Genomic DNA, 17,036 nt, shown 5'->3' on the forward strand with positions numbered 1-17,036 from the left:
CACACACACACACACACACACACGAATAAATAAAATAAAATTTAAAAGCATTTGTTAGTGTATGTGTGTGTGTATATATATATACACACACACATATATACATACACACATGTGTATATATATATATATATATATATATTAGATTTAGACATGACCTTGGGTGATTATCTTAATTATAATTAGAAATCTATGGATGATATAAGTCTTCCATCAGCTTAAAATATCCAATTTATTTCTTTTTTTTTTTTTTTTTTTTTGCGGTACCAAGGATTGAACTCAGGACCCTGCGCTTGCCAGGCAAGCACTTATTCTACTGAGCTATCTCCCCAGCACTCTGTCCAATTTACTTCTGATTTTGATTGCTTAGTATTAAAAATATAGCCAGGCATGGTGTGCATGCCTATAATCCCAGAACTCAGAAGGCTGAGGCAGGAGGATTGCCATGAGTCTCAGGTTAGCCTGGGCTACATTATGAGTTCAAGACCATCTTGAACTACATAGTGAGACCCTATCTCAAGGAAAAAGAATATTTTGAGAAATTACGTATAAAAGAATATATTGTAAAAAAAAAAAAAAAAAAGAGAGAGAAGAAGAAAGAATACATTGTAATCCTAGTACTCTGGAAGGCTGAGGCAGGAGGATTGCAAATTTCAGCCTTGTCTGGGCAATTTAGCCTAGACCCTGTCTCAAAATAAAGAATGAGGGCTGAAGATATAGCTCAGCAGCTTAAACGCCTGCTTGGCTAGCACAAGGTCTTGAGTTCAATCCGTGGTACCAAAAAAGAAAAAGAATGAAAAGGGGTTGGAGCTGGAGCTCAGTGTAAAGGGCCTAGATTTAATCCCTCCTACTGCCAAGAAAACACAGCAGTTGGGATTCACCAGGGTAAGTATATCAATGTTTTCAGATTTGAGAAATACCAACAGCTACCTCGGCAATCTCAGGCTAGTAAAAAAGCAGGTGAAGTGGATCTGAATTTGGTGTTGAGGGCTGCAGCTGATGCTCAGTGGTAGATGGCCGAGCAGCCCCAAGCCCCACGATCCACCCTCAGGCTGCCCTGAAAGGAAAGAGCCTAATATGGGTTGATGCATGCCCTGGGACCTTTGGAACTTTGGTTCTGCATGCCTCTGCGGAACCCCAGTTTGCAGTGGAGAACCCTGGAGTGGCACTGTTCATTGGGTGTTAGGGGGATTGCACGACCTGGGGCAGCTGCTGGGCTGCTCCCCGCCTCCGCAGGTGGATGCACCCTGCTCAAGGAGCCCTGGTGATTCAGTTTGGCAGTGCTTGTCACATGGTTCCAACAGGCCCCAGCCAAGCACCATTCTCTGTGGGTTCTCAGCTGCCACCAGGGCACAGAGGGGCTGGGCTAGGCCCCTGAGACATCCCCACCTCTGCTTCTCCGCAGGGGGCCTGGCTGTGGACTGGGTCCATGACAAACTCTACTGGACTGACTCAGGGACATCGCGCATCGAGGTGGCCAATCTGGATGGGGCCCACCGGAAGGTGTTACTATGGCAGAACCTGGAGAAGCCCCGGGCCATTGCCTTGCACCCCATGGAGGGGTGAGTGGGCCGTGTCACAGGCTCCCCGATTCTTCTTGCTGCCTGAGTGGGACTGCGTCCAGGCCACCTGGGCAATGCTTTATGAGATGGTCCTCAGCCTGTTAACAGGGTAGACTCTGTCCCCAGACACTGCCGGCTCAGCATCCTGCACCTGCAAGAACCGGCCAAGTAGCCTTGCGCTGGTTAATTGGTAATTAAAAAACCAAACAAACAAACAAAAAAAAAAAACCAAAAAACAGGTCTGGTAGCACACAGTTATAATCCCAGCATTCATGAGGCTGAGGCAGGAAGATCTCCCTGAGAATAAGGCTAGCCTGGGCTACAAAGTGAGTTCAGGGGCAGTAATCTAAACTACAAAGCAGGACCCTGTTTCAGAACACACACACACACACACACACACACACACACACACACACACAAAAAGAAAAAAAAAAAGGAGAAAGAAATGAAACCCAAAAAAATCCCCTACCTCTCAGCTGTGCAGTGAACGAGATGATACCCTTTAAGTGACATATAATACATGTAGTAGGTGAGTCTTAAATGTTCAGTGTTCTTATTGTTAGTTCATAGGGCTGACCTAATTAATCAAATTATTAATAATTTAAAATAATTAAAAAGTTAATAGTGAAGCTAATTGATAAAAATTATCTTTAATTTAAAATAATTAAAAGCAATAGGAAAGCCTGCTGGGTTGAAGTCTGTTGAAATGCAAGTTGTTAGCTGTTGGCTTTTTAAAATTTCAGTGCTGGCAACAAAGGGACATCTTGTAGGAGCTTGCAGGTGTGCATCTACTGGTGTAGAAACTGGGGGGTGGGGTGGATACATGTGAGTGGTGTGCATGTGAGAAGTTACGTGTCTATAATTATACAAGACAGCAGAAGAGATTATGATGAAAAAGACCCTGCCTCCAGCCAGGTGTGATAACACACACCTGTAATCCCAGCACTCAGGAGGCCGAGACAGGAAGTTTTCCAGAATTTCAAGGCCAGCCTGAACTACATAGTGGGACCTTGTCTCAAAACTACAAACAATGGGGCCGGGGAGATGGCTCAGTGGAATAAGCTCTTCCCTGGCAAGCTCAAGAGTCTGAGTTCAATTCCCAGTTCCGAAAAACAAACAAAAACCAAAAAGCTGGGCATGGTGGTACACATCTGTAACCCCAGCTCCCAGGAGACTGAGGCAAAATGATCTTTTAGAGTTCAAGGCCAGCCTGCGTTACAAAGTGAATTCAAGGCCAGCCTGAATTACATAGTGAAACCCTTTCTCAAAAAGAACAACAACAAACACTCTTCAGGGCTGGAGATGTAGCTCAGTGGTAGAGGGCTTGCCTAGCATGAGCAAAGCCTTGGGTATGATGCCCTGGGTTCAATCCTTAGCACTGCCAAAGGAGTTCTCTTGAATAAGTAAAATAAGTATGAAGCATTCTCTGGTAGCAGTTGTAACCCCCTGGATTAAAGGGCAGGAAGGTTCCTCTGTGATGACTCCCCAGTCTGCTCTTGCCCCCCCCACCCCCAGGCTAAGTCCCCTTGTTCTCCTCCTAGCACCATTTATTGGACAGACTGGGGCAACACGCCCCGCATCGAGGCGTCCAGCATGGACGGCTCCGGCCGGCGCATCGTTGCTGACACGCATCTCTTCTGGCCCAATGGCCTCACCATTGACTATGCCGGGCGCCGGATGTACTGGGTGGATGCCAAGCACCATGTCATTGAGAGGGCCAACCTGGACGGGAGTCACCGCAAAGCTGTCATCAGTCAGGGTGAGCCTGTCCCTCGGCCTCCTCTGCCTCTCTCAGACTCTGTTTCCAGTCCCTGCACCACTGCCAGCCTCCCCTGCAACACACACTGTGGCAGAGGGCGCGGTTGGTGAGGTTGCCACGCCTAGGCCAGGGCCAGGCAGGCAGTGGCTGGACCGACGTCTCCCCGGACGGTCCCCAGGCCTCCCGCACCCCTTTGCCATCACCGTGTTTGAAGATAGCCTGTACTGGACAGACTGGCACACCAAGAGCATCAACAGCGCCAACAAGTTCACTGGGAAGAACCAGGAGATCATCCGCAACAAGCTGCACTTCCCCATGGACATTCACACCTTGCACCCCCAGCGCCAGCCAGCAGGTGAGAAGCCCCTGGGTGTCCTGCCCCTGGCTAGCTGCCATTTCTTTCTTTCTTTTTTTTTTCTCCAAATGCCTTCAGGGCAGGTTTGGCTGGCTTGAGTTGTGCGGATCCAACCACAGCAACCTGAGCCTGACTGCTTTGTTGAAGCAGCCACTTCAGAACTGAGTTAAGGGGCAGGCCCCCTTAGCTGCCATTTCTTACTGGCAGTGAGAATTCCAGGGCTGGCTTGCAGTGGGCGTGTTGCTCCCTCTGCTGGGCATTCGGGATACTACACCACCAAGACTTGGCCCTTTGGCTTCAGGGTTCCCATTTAATTCAAGCCGGCATTTCCAGGGAATCTCTTAGATGGCAGGAACTCACTTGCTAGGGGCTGTGGCAGGTGGAAAAAGTAATAAGACACAGTTCTCCCTCCTTGGCTATGTTTGCAAACCTTTGGTCTTACCCGGGTCTCTTGCTCTGGGCTCTTTGAGCAGGGAAAAACCGCTGTGGGGACAACAACGGAGGCTGCAGCCACCTGTGTCTGCCCAGCGGCCAGAATTACACCTGCGCCTGCCCCACAGGCTTCCGCAAGATCAGCAGCCACGCATGTGCACAGAGTAAGTGGGTCTGGGACTCCGGCCTTGTCAGGGGCCTCATGAGAGTGGGCAGAAGGAGAGGCTTGGAGGGAAGACCTGAGCCAGCCCCTGCAGAGAGAGGGCTTAAGAGGCTCGGGATCTTCTGTCGAAGCTGGGCTCTGAGGATGCAGCAGTTAGTCAGCCGGGCTCGGGGTAACGTCCGATTGAGGATGAGCAGCTGTCACCAGGCTGGGAGTACATTCTTACCCCTAGGCTTCTGGAGGAGCAGAGGACCACCTCCTTAGCTGTTGAGCACTTTCTCTGAGCTCTTAGGCCAGGGAGTCAGAATTAAGATTTCTAGCACTGGGCAGGATATTCCCACATCTGTCATCCCAGCACTTGGGAGACTGAGGCAAGATACTGCAAGTTTGAGGCCAGCCTGGATACACAGTGACACCCTGTCCCAGAAAAACAAAGCGAAACAAAAACCAAAAGACCACTAAATGGTGCTCTGTATGGCAGCCCTGGATAAAACGTGTGTCTAACAAGTAAGAGATGATGGGATCCCTTCGTCATTCTTGGACCACTCCAGGGACCCCCCACAGGGCCATCGCCTGGCTAGACAGCTCAGAGCCTGGGTAACTCTTGCTAAGAGTGGCCTGAGCAACCAGGGGCCCAGGATATTCTTCCCCTTGCATACTTTATTGCCTGCTGTGGACCCCCCACCTCCCGGCTCTCTCAAATTAGGTTAGAATCAGATTATAGGGAAAATACTCAGAGAGATCATTCAAAGACACACTGGTGGAGAAACTAGCTTGGTGGAATGTGTTTTTCCTTTGTGTCCTACTGTGCCCAGCTCATATTCTATTGTTTTTATGAGGTGCAAGAGGTTCCCCAGAAATTAGGAAATACTTTTCTGGGTAGAAAATTATATAGTCTGGGGCTGGTGAGATGGCTCAGTGGTCTAAAGCACCTACTTAGAAGGAGCTTAGCAAAGCACAGGGACCTCGGTTCAATCCCCCAAGCACCACATGCCAGCCAGCCCCGCCCCCTGGTGGGCTGAGCTGGCCACACACACACACACACACACACACACACAAATAAATAAAAATTTTAAAAAAAAAGAAAATTATATAGTCAACCCTTCATATCTGTAAATTCTGCACCTGTACATTCAACCAACTACACAGCAAAAATATTTTTTTTTAAATTGTAGCAGCTGGGTGTGGTAACATAGGCCTGTGGTGCAAGCACTCAGAAGGCTGAAGCAGGAGTATCACTGTGAGTTCGAGGCCAGCCTAAAGCACATAGTGAGATGCTGTCACACACACAAAAAATTATACCGGAAGGTGGTGGCACATAGCTGCAAGCTGACTAACGTGGGGGGCTGAGGCAGGAGGATTCCAAATTCTAGGCCAGCCTCAGCTGTATAGTGAGTTCTAGGCCAGCCTAGACTACGTCGTGAGACCCTACCCTGAAGAACACTGGGGCTGTAGCTCTGTAGAAGAGCACCCTACCCTTGGCTTCAATTCCAAGTACTAAAAACCAAAATTGCATCTATCCTGAACTTTTTCCCCTGTCATTGGCCCCTAATCAATGCAGAGTAGTGATGAGAGTGGGTTCAAGGCCAGCCTGGAAGGGCCAGCCAGATAGCTCAGTGGACTAAAGTGCCTGTTAAGGCAGAGTACAAGGGCCGGGGTCTGATCCCTGGCATGCTGTGCCAACCCGCCCCTGGGGCAGCAATGATGATTGAGACTGGGTGTGGCGATGCACACCTGTGATCCCCACACTTGGGAGGGTAAAAACAGGAGGATCACTACGAGTCTGATCTACATAGTGAGACCCTGGAGACCCTGTACTAAATACATTAAAAAAAAAAAAAAAATAGGCCAGCCTGGATTGCATAGCAAGACTGAGTCACAAACCAAAATATTAAGTACTCAGAGGAATGTGGGTAGGTCGTGTGCAAACAACATGCCACATTAAGGAGACTCCAGTGTCTATGGGTTTTGGTATCTGTGGGGATCTTGCAACCAGGGGTCCAGATGCCAGATCCAGGTGTCCTGGGAAGGTCCTCAGACCAGGCCAGGGCCAGGGTGTGGAGAGGCACCCGCTGGCCACATACCCCCTGCATGAGAGTTCAGAGCTCCCTCGATTTTCTAAGTGCTCAGCTCAGGGATGAGGGACTGGAAGCCCTGAGGTAGCAGAGGGGCTAGAGGAGTAGGGCTGGAGCCGGCACCAGTCCGACCAGGGCACCAGAAGTGTTTGTGAGAAGCCAGAGGGCAGAAAAATTCAGGCAAAGCTGATGGACTCGGAAACAGCACGTCCTTCTAGGCCCTGGCAGAGTCCTATTCTGCCCCCCAGGGCCCAGAGGGGGCTATAGTATGAAAAGTAGGGGGCAAAGGGCGCCAGGCCCAGGAAGTATGACTGAGCCAGGTGGCACCCAGGTGAGCGAGTGTGTCTGTCACTCTTACTGGATGTAGAGCATTAAAAGAAGATCCCTCTCGGCCTTTGATCAGGTCTTGACAAGTTCCTGCTTTTTGCCCGAAGGATGGACATCCGTCGGATCAGCTTCGACACAGAGGACCTGTCCGACGACGTCATCCCACTGGCTGATGTGCGCAGTGCTGTGGCCCTTGACTGGGACTCCCGGGATGACCACGTGTACTGGACAGACGTCAGCACTGATACCATCAGCAGGGCCAAGTGGGATGGAACCGGGCAGGAGGTAGGGCCCAGCGTGACCCAGCCCTCAGAGGGCAGAGGCTGAGGGGAAGCCAGCCTCTCCTTGGAGACAGCTGGGCTTTGGGCTGTGCAGCTGGAGCAGAAGTGCAACGGGTGACACAGACTTACTTCCCGTCCAGGTGGTAGTGGATACCAGCCTGGAGAGCCCTGCCGGCCTGGCCATCGACTGGGTCACTAACAAGCTATACTGGACAGATGCAGGTGTGTACCAGGGCATAGTGGCCCCTGCCTGCTTGAGATTCCTCTTCTTCCAAACTGTGGCCTCCCGTCCTGGACTGGGTCTGTCTCTACTGAAGTCCTTGGTAGGACGGAAACAGTGCCACTGCGGTGGCTCTGAGGGTTTGGCACTTCTTAGTGAAACAGCAGCTACTTCTGTGTCACAGTTGGTGTTTGGAAATGTCTCGAGCCACTTCAGATGATAACCATTCTCTGTGGCGTTGCTTTCCACTGAAAATGCCTAGGTTAAGGAGGCATTTTCTATTAGCCATGTGGGTGCAGGAAGGAAGGCAAGAGAAATGGCTTAAAGTGTGGTCATTAGAGCAACAGCGTCAGCCTAGCCCAGGAAGTTGTCAGAAATGCAAATTCTTTGCCTCTAGGGAGGCTGAGGTAGGCAGACTGTTGTGAGTTCGAGGCCAGCCTAAACTACAGAGTGATCCTGTCTCAAAAAAAAAAAAAAAAAAGCAAATTCTGGGGTCACACCCAGAATTACTGAAACAAAATCTTTGAAAATTAAGTTCTGTATTTGAACAATCTCTTCTGATTCCCACATTACAATTTGAGAATTATTGCCTCATAGCCCAGAGCTGGTTGCTTAGGTGAAGCTGATCATGTTCTTGGGCTTCTTCTCAGGGTTCAGTTCACTAACTATCCATCGTGTGTCTACCATCAAGCCTTTGCTGAGTGCTTTCTGCATAGGAGGCTCTGTGCAGGGCCTGAAGGACCCAAGGGGGTGAGGAGGGCGCTGGAGTCCTTCTCTGCCTGACTTCTTGGCAGGTACAGACCGGATCGAAGTGGCCAACACCGACGGCAGCATGAGGACTGTCCTCATCTGGGAGAACTTGGACCGCCCTCGGGACATCGTGGTGGAACCCATGGGCGGGTGAGCGCTTCCCCTTCCGAGCTCCCAGCCCCCACCCTGCACTCCCGAGGGCATTTGGGATTAATTCGTGTGAGCAACCCCTGTCATGGGTGTGCCCCGGAAGCCAAGGACACACCCTCTGGTAGGGACCAGAGGACAGTGGTCACCCTGCTTTCTCTCTGAGGAAAGAAAACCTTTTAAAGGCTTTTCTTGTCTTTGTCTGCTACAAAAGTAACTTGGTGCTCAGGCATGGTGGCCCAGCCCTGCAGTCTCACCACTTAGTTCGAGGCCAGCCTGACTACACAGCAAAACCCTGTCTCAGAAAAAACAAAAACATGGGGCCAGGGAGATGGCTCAGTGGAATAAGCGCTTCCCTGGCAAGCATAAGGACCTGAGTTCAATCCCCGGTTCCGCAAAAAAAAAAAAAAAAAAAAAAAGTCTGTAGAAAATGCAAATTCTCTATAATTTCACTCTGGCAGTAACCTTTCTTAACAGTTTGCTATATTCTTTACAGAGTTTTTCCTAAATGTGTATAAATATTTCTTTTTGTTAGCTGTGGTGGTTTTGGTTTTATAAAAATAACATTATTTTGCAGTTTTTTTTTATTGGCTTGTATATCTTACCATTATATAGTTCTACTTTGTTCTTTTTCATGGTTATGTAGAGTTCTGTTAAATTTAAATACCATAATTATTTAACCCATGCAGTCAAGAAAACATTTCTTAGCCCTCATTCCCCCGCCCCACCCCCTTTTTTTTCTTTGAGACAGGATCTCATTGTGTAATTCAGGCTTCCTTCAAACTCACTGTGTAGCCCAGGTTTGCACTTGTGGAGACCCTTGTGCCTCAGCCTCCCGAGGGCTAGAATTCCAGGCACGCACCACCACACCTGGCTTCCCTCTTTCTGTATTTTCTAGTGGACTTCATTTGCTCTTCTCTTCAGCTGGGGGCTCTGGCTTTATCAAGACCCTAGAGTCACTTTCAGTAGCATTACAAGTCATTTTGAGGCCTAGGCTGACGGGAAGCAAGGCAGGAGTAGCTGCTGTTGGCAGAGACCCCAAAGGCCGAGGTAGCCTGGATCCCATTGGTATTAACTGCAAGGCTTGCAAGACCTCCCTCGCCTGTGCCCAGGTACATGTACTGGACGGACTGGGGTGCGAGTCCCAAGATCGAGTGCGCTGGCATGGACGCTTCCGCTCGCCGGGTCATCATCTCCTCTAACCTGACCTGGCCTAACGGACTAGCCATCGACTATGGGTCCCAGCGGCTGTACTGGGCTGATGCGGGCATGAAGACCATTGAATTTGCTGGGCTGGACGGCAGCAACAGGAAGGTAGGGGTGGCGCTCAGGTACACCTCACCCTGACAGCCTCCACAGTGACGGTACTAGCTGGCTGGTAGGGGACAGGAGCCAGGGGGCCCAGCGGCCTTGCGACTAGCGTGGAGCCTGTGCTGTTTCTCCAGAGCTGTGGCTGCCTTCTGCAGCTGGGTTGGGGTGGGTGCTGTTACCTGCTGAAGAAAGTGAGTTGAGTGTCGTAGTCGCTTTCTCCTCACTGAGACAGAGTGCCTGGCACTCACAAGGTGAAGGATTCGTGTTGGCTCACATTTCAGTCCATGGTTGGCTGGCTCCGAGGTAGGCACAGTGGAAGGGCGGTGGGGAAGAGCCCCTTGTCTGGCCAGCTGCTGGGGGGGGGGGGGAGATGCACCCGCCTCGGGGGGCCAGGCCTCTCCCCTTCTCCTGCCTCCTAGCAGCAAGTCAGCTATAACCCTTGTCATCCGGTCACCTTCCCAGTGTCCTGCTTCTGAGCATGAGAGGCTCTTGGGGACTGTCTGGACCTAAACCATAGCCCGGGATGTCTGTGTGGCCTGGGGTGGGAGGGAGAAGGCACGCACCTTCCTGATAAGATCGTGCAAACACAGACTGATCACCCATGCACACTGGGCCCCTGACCGATCAGCTCTGCGTTATTGTTTATTCTGTTAAACTTTCAAGCTTACAGAAAAGTTGCAAAAGTAGTAGAAAGAGCAAATAATTAACATTTTCTTTTGTTTGTCTTTTTAAGACAGGGTCTTACTATGCAGTTCAGGCTGACCTTTAGCTCAATTTGTAGCCCAGTCTGGTCCTGAACTTGGAATGATCCTCCTGCCTTAGCCTCCCAAGCACTGGGATTACAGGCATGCACCACCACACCCAGCTGTCCCATTTTTTAAAAAATCATTTATTCATTCATTCATTTATTTATTTGGTACAAGGCTTTCCTACGCAGCTCGGACTTGTAGTGATCTGCCTATCTCAGCCTCCCCAGCACTGGGATTACATCACCACACCTAGTTTTGGTGGCACACCCAAGGTTCCAGGACTGGCACAGCATGCAGTACCAGGATCGAACCCAGGTTCTTTCATTTGCCAGGCAGGCACTTAATCTCCCAGCCCTCTCCCACCTTTGTCTTTTCTTTCCTTTTTTTTTTTTTTTTTTAACCATTTCATTCTTTGTGCTTCTGCAAACACACAATTATTTTTCTGAACCATCTGAAATTAAATTAGCAACATCTTACCCTTAATGCCAATGCATATTTCTTAAGGACCAGGACAGTTTCTTAAACAGCCATAGTACAATTATCAAAACTGGAAAATCTAACATCAGTACAGTATTACTGTATAACCCACAATCCCCGTTCAGTTTCACTGCCAGTTTCCCTGACAGTGTCTTTTATGGTTTTTTATCTTTTTCTTTTTGTCTTTTACCCCAAGGTCCAGCTAGGATCACTGTTAACGCTTAGTGATCTCATCTCTTAAACTCTAGTCTAAAACACTTCTTTGGCCTTTTTATGCCTTAACTTTTGCATTTAAGAAAAAGTAAAGCCAGTGATTTCCTAGTGTGCTGCTCCATTAGGGTTTGGCAGAGGTGTCCTTAAGATCAGATTGAGATTATGCATTTTAGGAAAGAGTGCTGCAGTAAGTGCAGTTGTGTCCTGAGGTCTCAGGATGGCTCTTCTGTAGGTACAGATGTGTGCCTGTTCCACTGTAGCTCTTTGATCGCATGGGTATAGAGATGTCCACTGCTAAGTTGCTACTCTTCCGTGTGTGCTAAGACCCTTTGAGATTACATAAGGCATATGTGATCTTTTAAAATCATCACATGTGTTGAAGCAGGCACCATCATGGGCCGGTCACCAGCTGGTACTGTTTGGTAGGCCAAGGTTTAAGAGACTGTATAATTACTTTTTGGTCAAGGTCACATGGTAGGTGGCAGTGGCAGTGGCAGACCTGCACCCTGACGCCCCGCTGAGCCTTTGCTTACTGCTCCCTGCTGTTGGAGCCTGCTGGGATGACTGTGGTGTGGGTCCCGGGCAGGTGCTCATTGGAAGCCAGCTGCCCCATCCCTTTGGACTGACCCTCTACGGGCAGCGCATCTACTGGACAGACTGGCAGACCAAGAGCATCCAGAGCGCTGACCGGCTGACCGGGCTGGGCCGGGAGACTCTGCAGGAGAACCTGGAGAATCTCATGGACATCCACGTCTTCCACCGGCGTCGACCCCCAGGTGAGCTTCCCTTAGCCCGCCGTGGTGCCTCCTCAGCCCCCTTAGGCCCTAGCCTGTCCCACTGACCTCCTCCTTCTCTTTTTTTTTTTTTTTTAATTTTTTTTCCAAAGTTTTATTGATAAACAGATAGCAATGAGACAGTTTCAAATCAATCGAAAGTACAGTTTCAACAAATAACACACTGCATATATTCTTCTTAGTGGTTAATTGCTGTACAAGATGCAGACTTGTGATCCTATTTACAAACACCATTAGAACAAATCATTCTTTTCATTAAGAGAATGCAACTATATATCTATCCCAACCACTTTGAATACACAGATACAAAATGGACATTCATAGTTATACCCCATTTTTTTTAAGTTCCGTTATTGAATATTATAGGTGTGTAAACTCAGCAAAATATTCTAAAAGAGTCCAGTAGCCCATAATAGTATTGGGTCTTCTGTTTAACTGGCAATGTCAGAAATTATTGACGTGAGTCCCCCAAAGCTCAATATAACAACATGGCTTTACTTCCTATATTTCGTCTTCATACTTTTCTGCTGGATGGTTAAGACCAAGGTAAAGCAGGACCTATGCAACAAGAGTTGTAGCTTTTTGGTCTGAGAAGGTCAGTGAAATGCCCTCAGGATTTATCCTGAGATCCTGTACCTCAGATTGTAGAACCTTTGTCAGTGCAGCCATGTGGATGCGTCACGGCCAATGCTTGGCCAATATGCTCTCTGTGAAAGCCTCCTCCTTCTCATACAGTGACCACACCGTGTACTATGGAGAATGGCGGCTGCAGCCACCTTTGTCTTCGCTCCCCAAATCCAAATGGCTTCAGCTGTACCTGCCCCACAGGCATCAACCTACTGCCTGATGGCAAGACGTGTTCACCAGGTGAGTCAGAGAGGTATGCCATGGGCCCGGATGGAGCCTGTCTAGGATGGGATAGCTGTCTTTCTCCTCAGCAAAATGGGCTCCAGTGTGGTCTGGAAGTTGTGAATCCTGGTGCTTCCATCTAGAGGCTTAAGGGAGAGACTGAAAGCTCTTAGAAGAGGACAGGGAACCAGGGGTGGCGCAGGGAGCCATGCAGACAGCCAGTGGCCCCTGGTCCTTGTGAGGTCTTCGTGCATATAGGAAAAATGTACTCTTGTCTTGAGAAGACTTCCTTTCATCTGAGGAAACATGGATTTGATCAGAGATAACTTAAATGACAGCATTGTGGGATGGTTCCAGAAGCAGGACCTGGCTACCCAGGAAGTCAGGTTTTTTCCCTGGGTGACTTGCCCTTGAACTCTGACCTCTGGGGGAATTTGAGGGCCTCCTACACTGTGAAGCCCCCTGGGGTCCTTTGAATCCTCTTTTTGTTTTTTTGAGGTAGGGTCTCTCTATGTCACATATGCTGGCCTCAAACTCACGGCAGTCCTCTTGCCTCAGCCTCCTGAGTGCTGGAATTACAGGCATGCACCACCGTGTCCAGGCCTTTATTATGCTTCATGGTAAAGGAGCCTTCGAAGGAACTGCTTCCATAATAATACGAAGGGATGGCATTGGGAGCCTGTGAGACTGCTGCCCAGTGCTTTATGCACATGATCTCTTTTAACCCCAACAGCAACTTTGTAGATCCAGAAGCAGGCTTATGTCATTCCAGTGTCTTGCCTGGATCATAGAGCTAGAAGCTAGCTGGGTGCCCGTGTGAGCTGCAGCTTGCCTGACTCCAGGTCCTCAGAATGGCCCTGCTACAGCGAGTATCGTCCTTCCTCTCTCCGTCCGGACAGGCATGAACAGTTTCCTCATCTTCGCCAGGAGGATAGACGTACGCATGGTCTCCCTGGACATCCCTTATTTTGCTGATGTGGTGGTGCCGATCAATATTACCATGAAGAACACCATCGCCATTGGCGTGGACCCCCAGGAAGGTCTGTGGGGCCCTCCTCCCTACCCAGCCTCCCGTCCCTGCCTGACGGTGCAGCTCTCCTTCCTTTCCCACCACCTCTGCGGCCTGCTGTGAGCCTGGGGTTGCCCATGCCCTGTCCCTGTGCATAGGACTTGTCAGCTGTGGGGCTTGAGGCTCTCCTTTGTCTGTCTGTGACATTTTTCCTCTTCCCTTGCCTATGTCTGTGTGGCACAGGGCTTGCCGGCACACTGCAGCGTCTCAGGGCAGAGGCAGTCATGCACACTGTATTGGGAGGGGAGGCCTGGGTTGAGCTAGCCCTTCTCTCTGCAGGAAAAGTGTACTGGTCTGACAGCACGCTGCACAGAATCAGCCGGGCCAACCTGGATGGTTCACGGCACGAGGACATCATCACGACAGGTGGGGCCTGCTCCTGGCCCGGGAAGCATCTTCCTGCCTGCAGAGCTGGGGAAGTAGCCCATCTGCCGTACGGTGGGGGCCAGTGCACTCTTCTGCCTTCCTGCAGGGCTGCAGACGACAGATGGCCTCACGGTGGATGCCATTGGCCGCAAAGTGTACTGGACGGACACAGGAACAAACCGGATCGAAGTAGGGAACCTGGATGGGTCCATGCGGAAGGTGCTGGTGTGGCAGAACCTGGACAGCCCACGGGCCATCGTGCTGTATCACGAGATGGGGTGAGAGCTGGCTCTGTCACTCTGGTGGGAGGGGTGTCAGTTGAGCTGGGGTATGATGGGGGAGGGGAGACAGTGGAGAATGATCATGTATCACAGGGATGTTGCTCCCCTCCTTTGTGACTTTGAGTGAGTGGCAGGATACTGTAGTAAAAGTGAGTTTTGAAATGGGTGTGATGGTGCATACTGTAATTCCAGCACTTGAGAGGCTGAGGCAGGAGGGTCTCTGAGTAGGAGGCCAACCTGGGCTACAAAGTGAGATCAAGCCAGCCTGGACTACACAGCTTGTCTCAAACCAACCAACAAACCAACACAGAAAGTATATGTTTCAGAGCTGGAAAACAAGGATTTGTGTCCTTGGAGTTCCCAGGGCTCAGCATGTCCCTCTGTCCCCCAGGCTCATGTACTGGACAGATTGGGGGGAGCATGCCAAACTGGAACGGGCCGCCATGGACGGCTCTGAGCGCACCGTGCTTATTAGCAACAACCTCGGCTGGCCCAATGGGCTGACGGTGGACAAAGCCAGCTCCCAGCTGCTGTGGGCCGATGCTCACACTGAGGTAAGAACCCAGCCTGCTGCTTCTGGGAGCCTGGGAGAGGGGAGAGGCCCCTCCAGAGCTCCCAGAGAATCCCACTCAGCTGGGATTTCCCCACCCAACCCCACACCCTGCATCCCCTACTTCCCCTGCAGCGCATTGAGGCCGCTGACCTGAACGGCGGCAGTCGACACACACTGGTGTCGCCCGTGCAGCACCCTTATGGCCTCACCCTGCTGGATTCCTACATCTACTGGACTGACTGGCAGACCCGTAGCATCCACCGTGCTGACAAGGGGACGGGCAGCAATGTCGTCCTGGTGAGGTCCAACCTGCCAGGCCTCATGGACATCCAGGCTGTGGACCGGACACAGCCGCTGGGTGAGAAGACCCCTGGGCTGAGAGTCAGAGCCACTGGATTTCTGGGGCTTCTCAGGGGTTCCTCCACAGCAGAGATATACCCAGAGTATGGAACTCTGGTTTGGGTTGGTTGGGTGTCTTTTTTGTTTGTTTGTTTTGGGGGGGTTTTTTTGGTACTGAGGATCAAACTCAGGACCTTGAGCTTACCAGGCAGGTGCTTGTGCCATTGAGATCGCTTCCTGGTTACTAGAGAGCTGAACTGTGGGTCTTGCCTCAGCCTCCTTCCAGGAGTAGGCGGGGCACCCTTTGGCGATGGCTGGCTTCAGCTGCACAGTGTTGTCTCCTCCAAAGGGCTCTTAGAGATGCTTCTGTCTTACCCCTGACAGACTCTGAATCCAGGAAACTCCGTGAGAGCCAGGCACCGCTCAAGGCCGGGTGTGAACGCTTGTGCTTCCCTCTCACCACCAGGGCTTAACAAGTGCGGCTCGAGGAACGGCGGCTGCTCCCATCTCTGCCTGCCTCGGCCTTCTGGCTTCTCCTGCGCCTGCCCCACTGGCATCCAGCTGAAGGCGGATGGCAGGACCTGCGACCCTTCCCCTGAGACCTACCTGCTGTTCTCCAGCCGAGGGTCCATCCGGCGAATCTCCCTGGACACCAGTGACCACACCGACGTGCATGTCCCCGTGCCTGAGCTCAACAATGTCATCTCTCTGGACTATGACAGTGTGGACGGGAAGGTCTACTACACAGATGTCTTCCTGGATGTGATCAGGTAGAGGCTCCTGGAGCCTTGGAGGACACAGGTTGCCCCTCGCGGGTGGGGTCAGGGCCTATGCTGACCTGAAGTGACCCCAGAGACTTGGCAGTTTGGGTGGTGGGTTCTAACTCTGCCTTCTTCACTATATTGTGTTATCTTTCAGAGCAGAGCTCCCAAGCTTTATTTTATTTGTTTAAAGGTGATATGAAACCCTACTACATGGGAGCTAGAACAAAAGGATCATGAAGTGTAGGCCAGCCTGGGCAATGTAACAAAACCTCATCTCAAAAAAAAAAAAAAAAGGGGGCTGGGGAGATGGCTCAGTGGAATAAGTGCTTCCCTAGCAAGTACAAGGGTCTGAGTTCAATCCCCGGTTCCGCCAAAAAAAAAAAAAAAAAGGGGGCTGGGGAGATGGCTCAGTGGAATAAGTGCTTCCCTAGCAAGTACAAGGGTCTGAGTTCAATCCCCGGTTCCGCCAAAAAAAAAAAAAAATAGAGCCAGGCATGGTGGCATAACTGTAATCCCAGCACTTGGGAGGCAGAGGCAGGAAGATCGCTGAGTACAAAGCCAGCTTGGGCTGCATAGTGAGCTTAAGGCCAGCATGTACTATGTAGAGAGACCCGGTCTCAAAAAATAAAAAAGTAATAATCAAGAAAGAGTATATGGAAGAAACAGATAATGCAAAACTTTGTTGTCCATGAACTAAGATAAACTAGCAGCATAAGTGAAATATATATATATACACTTATTTTCTTATAAAATTTTGTTTTACCTTTTCACAAGATAGTTTTAAAAAAGAATATAAGGAAACCTAGTCTGTAAAATAAATATTTTAAGACAGGTAAAGTTAGGCTGGAGACGTAGCCTCCCACATCTATCGCTAGGCCCTGCGGTAGCTCCGGGGATTCCCTAGGGCCCACTCAAGGATAGGCCTGGTGCTAGGCAGGAGCCCTGGCCAGATGTCAAGGCTTGGGGTGGTTTATAAAGTCTCACCATGTAGCCCAGGCTGAACTTAAACTGACAGCGAGCTTCTCCCTCAGCCTCCCTGTGCTGGGATTCCTGGCTGCCACCGTCCATGCCCTGCTGCTCTTTAAATTTGATTTTAGGGGGCTGGTGAGATGGCTCAGTGGTCTAAAGCACCTACTTGGAACAAGCTTAGCAAAGCACAGGAGCAGGGACCGCGGTTCAATCCCCCAGCACCACAGGCCAGCC

At 50.4% G+C, this 17,036-nt stretch overlaps 1 protein-coding gene across 3 annotated transcripts in view; it reads left to right on the forward strand.

The window, feature by feature from the left end:
* Window positions 1-17,036, forward strand: part of Lrp4 (LDL receptor related protein 4) — a 48,198-nt gene that overhangs the window by 17,414 nt on the left and 13,748 nt on the right. For 2 of the 3 annotated variants that reach the window (XM_023710591.1, XM_023710592.1), the window contains exons 13-28: window positions 1,403-1,559; window positions 3,101-3,318; window positions 3,497-3,673; window positions 4,147-4,269; window positions 6,747-6,955; window positions 7,092-7,173; window positions 7,966-8,071; window positions 9,181-9,382; window positions 11,405-11,594; window positions 12,348-12,479; window positions 13,361-13,501; window positions 13,810-13,896; window positions 14,003-14,174; window positions 14,569-14,731; window positions 14,863-15,088; window positions 15,536-15,839. In XM_023710591.1, coding sequence (XP_023566359.1) covers window positions 1,403-1,559; window positions 3,101-3,318; window positions 3,497-3,673; window positions 4,147-4,269; window positions 6,747-6,955; window positions 7,092-7,173; window positions 7,966-8,071; window positions 9,181-9,382; window positions 11,405-11,594; window positions 12,348-12,479; window positions 13,361-13,501; window positions 13,810-13,896; window positions 14,003-14,174; window positions 14,569-14,731; window positions 14,863-15,088; window positions 15,536-15,839 — 2,689 coding nt within the window. Of the gene's footprint in view, window positions 1-1,402; window positions 1,560-3,100; window positions 3,319-3,496; window positions 3,674-4,146; window positions 4,270-6,746; window positions 6,956-7,091; window positions 7,176-7,965; window positions 8,072-9,180; window positions 9,383-11,404; window positions 11,595-12,347; window positions 12,480-13,360; window positions 13,502-13,809; window positions 13,897-14,002; window positions 14,175-14,568; window positions 14,732-14,862; window positions 15,089-15,535; window positions 15,840-17,036 lie in introns of those variants that run through there. The other variant, XM_023710593.1, reaches the window with a different exon arrangement.

The sequence above is a fragment of the Octodon degus genome, unplaced genomic scaffold (assembly GCF_000260255.1).
Source record: "Octodon degus isolate 3935 unplaced genomic scaffold, OctDeg1.0 scaffold00018, whole genome shotgun sequence".
NCBI lineage: Eukaryota > Metazoa > Chordata > Mammalia > Rodentia > Octodontidae > Octodon > Octodon degus.